The sequence below is a fragment of the Mirounga leonina genome, unplaced genomic scaffold (assembly GCF_011800145.1).
Source record: "Mirounga leonina isolate KUSES-001 unplaced genomic scaffold, KU_Mleo_1.0 Mir_95, whole genome shotgun sequence".
NCBI classification, from domain to species: domain Eukaryota; kingdom Metazoa; phylum Chordata; class Mammalia; order Carnivora; family Phocidae; genus Mirounga; species Mirounga leonina.
Window position 1 is genome coordinate 3,913,481 of NW_023270865.1, and position 6,000 is coordinate 3,919,480.

Consider the following 6,000-nt stretch of genomic DNA (forward strand, 5'->3'; position numbering starts at 1 on the left):
AGAACACTGTTTCCTACAGCAGGTTTTTGTGGGGCCGGCTGAAGTAACCATTGTCGATTTGTACCCAGTCTCTTGCCAGGCCTGTGCCCTTTTCTTTGAAATTATCTCAACTCGCTTTTCCCACGGCACGTCTGCACCTGCAATCTTGAATGAAAACCATGGGTGGCTACCCAGGTACCTTCCCGGCAGGCCCCCAGCTGCCCTCCTCACGCTTCCCTGAGTGCTGGGCAGTGCTGTTTTTGACATGGAGGATAAGTCCACGTTTCTTACTTGTTGTATTTTAATGTGGCTGAGCCACCCTGGACTCACATTCCTTCTGTAGGAGGACTTTTCTTCCCATGTACTCAGCAAGTTTGTCCATCATCTTTGTCATCATATATGTAAGTTTTTTCCTCTAAGCCACCTACCTCTGAGTCATGATTTCCTCTTATTGTACCCCTGATAGCTCCATTAATTTAGATCACTTATAAAATCCAACAATTCATGAAGCATTTTTAATTGAAAGAACAGAAGCCATTGTAATAGGGTTCTGTATTATCTGAGAATGCACTCAAATCCCAGGGCTGGATGAGCCCACGTCTGTGTTTGGCACACGTCCCTTCCCCATCTCTACTGTCAGTTATGTTTTGAACGCCCCTGGTAGATTGTCTTGGAGGACAGATCTGGTCTCATACAGTTACCAGTTTGATCTAATTGGAAGCAGATAATTGAGTGATCAGTAAGTGAAATTCCTGATTCCTGAAGTATAATGCCTTTCAACCTCACTGAAAGATTTCCCTGAAATTATCCAGATGTTTATAGTTTCGTCCTGAGTTTGAAATTTTCCAGGCGTGCATCCATCAGCAGGAATTTACTGAGTGTCTGCTCTCTATCACAGCATTCAGGGTGCATGTAACCTGCCCTAAGTTGTTTTCTCTCAGGGATACTAAGTAATAAAGGTCTCTGTAGTGTCCTGGGCCTCAGTTTCTCCATATTCAAGTTGGAGATGAAGCTGAGGGCCTGGGTTCACATACAAAGCTGAGAATGTGTGTAGTGGGCCCAGAACAGTGAGATTGCAGGGTCCTGTCGTTAGAACCCAGGAGAAGGACATGGATAAGAGCGCATCCAGTTGTGTCCCAGAGTTCTCTCCCCATGATCGAGGAGGGGCAAAGAGCATGCGGCCTCGTCCTGAGGGAGGGAATGGGGCCTCTGCTTCAAAGCAAGCTCGAGTCCCCAGACCCTTGGAATAAAGGAAGGACCAGGTGAGTAGGGGCTAGCTGTGTGGCCTCATCTTGCTTGCTTCAGCCACCCCCCCCCGACCCAGTGAGAACCCCCAGAGCTTCTGTCACTTCAGGTCCTTTCTACCAGGTGTTAAAATGTTCAAAATTGAAAATAACATTTAGCTATTCGTTTAATGTTGATAATAAACCAGTGTTAACATAAAGGACGTTCTCCATGAACAGTATTTCCCCAACAGCAACAGTGAGGAGAACGGCCCTTTATCTTGTCGCAGACCTCTTTACTGTCTGGATTCATGGACCTATCTGCTCTGCACTCAGGCTCTTGCAGTACATTGTTTTGGTTGGAGTGTATGAAGAAAATCCAGTTTTGTATGGAGCTGATAAAAGGAGAGGAGTATTTTAACAGCCTTTTCAGATCATTGTGGATATTCTTCTTTGACACTGCATTGACCTACCACAAGGGGTAACTCCCTGAAGGCTGGATGCAGTGTGAAGTCTGAACCCTTCCCGGGCAGCCTTCCTGCCGTGCTGCCCAGGGCTCTCGCACCTGCATGGAGAAGGCCTTTTGCCCAGTCACGATTCTGTGACCTGCTCTGCTCACTTGGAAAATACTGATTTGCATAGATCTTCCAAATGCCAACAATATCGAGAAAACGAGCATTAATATCATGCCTGGTCTCATCGGAGAGGTCTTCAGTTTTTGAAGCTGTCAAGCTCCGGATGGCTGTTGGAAGTTTTTCCAAAAGTTTAGTTTTGCTTAAGAGCTCACATTTTATCTTTGACAACATTGGTAAATTTCCTTGCAGTGACAGGTGCACTTTGTTCAGTTCTGAGAAAATGTCTGTCTCGGTCTGAATAGCTTGAGTTAGTCATTCTTTCAGGGGAACGTGGGGGTTGGATGGAGAGGTGCCCAGTTCCCCTCCCAGGTCAAGCAGCTCCACCATGTGCATGTCCGCTTTTTGTGCCGGGAGCACCTGGTGCTCAGGAGTGACCGCCTGCCGCAGCCGCCCTGGTTGGTGCCAAGGTCACAGTCGTCCCAGGCCCTGGCTTTGCTGCCGTCCGTCTGGTCTCAGCCCTGGGAAGAAGGCAGGTCACTCCTGAGTGACAGCTGTGTTGTCGTGAAGGTCATTTTGACCCTGAGGACTCGGGGGGCTGCGGACCACACTTGAGAGTCGCTGTGCTGCGCAGTTGGGTCAGCATGGCCCAGTGTTGGACCGCAGCCGGGCCTGCTGGGCAGCGCGTGGGGGTCCTGGAACCTCGCAGAAGCCCGCCGTCCCCAGCGAGCCTGCTGCAGCCGGGCTTTCGCCTGAGTTCCACTCCTCAGGATGCCTTCACCGAGGAAGCTGTGTGCCGTGTCCTGAGTGTGCGAGTGGGGGTGATTGGTGCTCTCAGTCCCCACCACCCCCGCCCCCGTAAGACACACGGTGCTCTGTGGCTCCCGGCTCCTCACCCTTTATCTGCTTTCATGTAGGAAACACGTACCTGTTTGAACTTAACGCAAATAGTGATGCAGGAAAGAGAACAGAAATGTTAAAGTCTCAGGAAAAGTGAGCGTTTCACTGAAGGCTGTTGGCACTTTGGTTTACTGTGTCCTCCAGGTCGTTTAGGCCAGCTGGGCTTGAAGGAAGGCTTCCCGTCCGCCGTGAAGAATATTAGCTCCGTCATTGGTATGTTCATCCAGCACGCGCAGGACGAAGGTAAGACCTCCGTTCACAGAAAGGAGTTCTGAGTCCCTCGCATTCCTCCCCTTAAGCCCTCTGAGTGGTTGCTGCGCGCAGTGCCCTGTGCCCCCTCCCCGCCGCGCCCTCGGGTCGGGGCAGGAACTGGCAAAGCTGCGGCGGCCTGCGTTCTCAGCACGCACACTGAGCGCCTGTGGGTTTTCTGGCGTGTGGTTTGAATTACAATTTAACCAGAATTCGGCCGAGCTAAGTGTTACTTGCACACCTTATAAATAAGCTCTGCTAAGTGGGAGGGCTCCCCTAGCGGAGTCTCCGGCTGGCCGTGACCCGCCGGCCCTGGCGCTGCGGCGGTGGGTGTGACGTTGGGCTCCAGCTCGTGCCAGGTGTGCGTGCTTCCTGTTCGGGGCCCGTGTATCCACACCTCCAGTGGGTGGCCAGTGCAGGCACTTCTTTGACCGGTGCTCTGGGATCCACATCTTATCGAACTTGCATTGTGGAGCATGCTGCTTCCAGCGCTGCTTTGGGAAGCTTGGCGTCGGGCACGCGAGGCCCGGAGCTCCGCAGCGCGTGTTCTGGGCTGACTGTGCCAGTGTCCGGGGGCCCGGCCGGCTCCCGGGCCTGCACACAGCTCCTCTGCGCTTCCGTTTCTTCCCAGCTGCAGGTGCGTGCTTAGTTCATGTTTTTCATTACGGGGTTTTCTGTTTTTTCATTGCCGGCAGAGAGGGTGTCCTGTATGTGAGTAGTAATTCAGTGGAGGACAACACAAGCGTTCTGAGTAACAAGCCTTTTCTTGTGTAATGCCTGATACGAAGTTCCCTTGCAGATATCCCGTGGGGCATCCAGCTGGCCGCCGTGTACGCGCTCTGTGATTTGAGTCCCAGCAATCCAGCGGAAATATCCAAGATCCTGGAGGCCTGGCGCCAAGAAACCGCGCACAGCGTGCCTTCCGCGGTGCTCAGCTGCCTGGAGGAGGTCAGCTCGCTGTGCGCAGAGGAGGTCGGCTAAGCTGCACCGCGCCGCTGCGTCTAGAGAAGTGCCTTTACATATCTCAAGTATGAATAGATGAGCCAGCTTGGCGGAGCACAAACTGAGTTTCAAAAGGAAAGCCAGAGAAGAGAGAGAATGCCCAGAGGCTCTGGTCACCGTGGCGAGGAGACAGAAGCCAGCCATGGCAGGGCTGCCTTTCCCCAAACCGCATACATTTCACTTAAGGCTGTTGTGATTCCATGACATGTGGGTTGTATTATTGTGTCTTGGTCAAACAACAAAAACTTGAACTTAGCCCTTTTTTGCTGCAGAAAGTGTCCTTTTAGTCGCTTTTTAAAATTGAGTGGCATTTTATAATGAATTTAATATAAAAGCATTGATTTGGTTCCTGAGCTAATTTTGGACTTTGCGCTGAAATGATTGACTAGGGAAAAATAAATCGGCTAAGAAAGAGCTAGAAGACTCTTCCACTGTCTTAGCTGGAAATGGGCTACAAAATTGTTTCTCAAGGTAGAGTGCGCAACTGGTCAGAGGAGAACCTGGGAGAGCCTTAGAGACCCGCTCTAGTGCATCTTCTTCCTATCTCTGCAGGTCCTTAAAACTGTCAGTGTATCAGGACAAGGAGGGCTGAAGAGTAGAAGTTCACTTGCAGGGTTTCTGTCAGCGATGTGTATATAGACGATTCAGAGACGCGCGCAGGCAGGTCTCTGTGTGTGCCGTGTATATATGGACCGTGCTATAATGTGTTTCACATTTGATGATATTCCACTTTCGGAATTTTAGTATTTGTACATAGAAAATGGGTTTAATAACTCACCGTGGTTCTGATTTGTCATATATTCATCATTTCTTAAAACTCTTGTATGTGTTTTTTATAATAAAAAATAAAAGTAAGCCATGCACACGATTGTTCTGATCAGTGAAGAGTGACACTGGGTATTACATCTACTCTTACCAAAGATGGAAAATTCTCCACTCTAACCAAAGATAAAACGGCCATCCCAAATGATAGAAATATGCTACATTGCCATTGTCCAGCAGGTTTCTCCAAGATGCTCTTAGCGACATTGGACACCATATAATTACGTACTGATTGGCCCTCATGATTGGATTTGTTTACTTACAAATATTGCTGCCCTTTAAAAAATTATATTTGATGACTATTTTGTTACTCCTGCCTCGTATTTTTAAAGTAATTATAACAGACATAATTGAGATTTATAAATAACTCTGCATTGCCCTTCGGAAGCTTTTTGTTGGTGTGTTGTTCTTTCTACCAGTGTTTGCTGAGCATGTGCTCCTGCTAGGCGCCTCAGCGGGAGGAGCTAGAGAGCAGACAGCAAGGGCCCAGTTGGCAAAGACCTGTGCCCTGCTGGGAGAGAAAACCCGAACCACCCCCGCAGTGAAGAAGCAGTCAGAAATTGTAGTAAGTGCAGTGAAGTAAGCGTGGAGGCCCACACTGGAGGAGCAGGGGCGACTCCTGTCTTTCTGTGTATTGGTCAAGGAGGGTCCCTCTGAGGAGGTCGCAGGTGAGCTAGGGTCTAGGAGGAGGGAGCCAGCCCGGAGAGGAGACAGGTGACTGGCTCTGGGAGGGAAGAGCCCACTGTGTGCAGGAAGGAGGCTGGCGCAGCCTGGACAAGCTGTTGAAGGGGGCTAGTGTTGTTTGTTCAGTCACACAGGTAACTGCCGTCACTGGGACCTGGGCAGCCCCAGGCTCGTCCGTGCTTGGATGGAGGTTTGAGCAGAGGCGTCCTATGCGATCGCATTGCACTGGAGCTGTTCTGGGGCCAGAGGATGGGAGGCGGGCAAGAGTGGAAGCCGAGACCACTCAGGAAGTCTGGGGAGAGCACAGAGTGGTGGCGGTACAGAAGAGCAAGGGTACATGGGGTTCAGATGTATCTTGAAGGTAGGATCACTCCTAAATTCATGCACTGGAGGAGAGGGACCGGTAGGAATCGAGGTTCCCAGGTTACTGAGTTGGGCACCTGGGTTTGGGGACAGGTGCACAGGTTTGGTGGTTGGAGTCACAAATCTTAAGTGTGTGTTTGGGATGCGGGAACCGAGAGACCTGCAAATGGAGGTGGCAGCCTTTACAGGCAAAAGTGTGGAGGTAG

At 50.5% G+C, this 6,000-nt stretch overlaps 1 protein-coding gene across 1 annotated transcript in view; it reads left to right on the forward strand.

Moving 5' to 3' along the window:
- The window catches only part of ICE1 (interactor of little elongation complex ELL subunit 1), a 56,739-nt gene extending 51,951 nt beyond the window's left edge, over positions 1–4,788 (forward strand). Inside the window, exons 18-19 of the mRNA XM_034998845.1 lie at positions 2,819–2,917; positions 3,723–4,788. Coding sequence (XP_034854736.1) covers positions 2,819–2,917; positions 3,723–3,904 — 281 coding nt within the window. The 3' untranslated portion in view covers positions 3,905–4,788. The remainder of the gene's footprint in view (positions 1–2,818; positions 2,918–3,722) is intronic.
- The last annotated feature ends 1,212 nt before the right edge of the window (positions 4,789–6,000 follow it).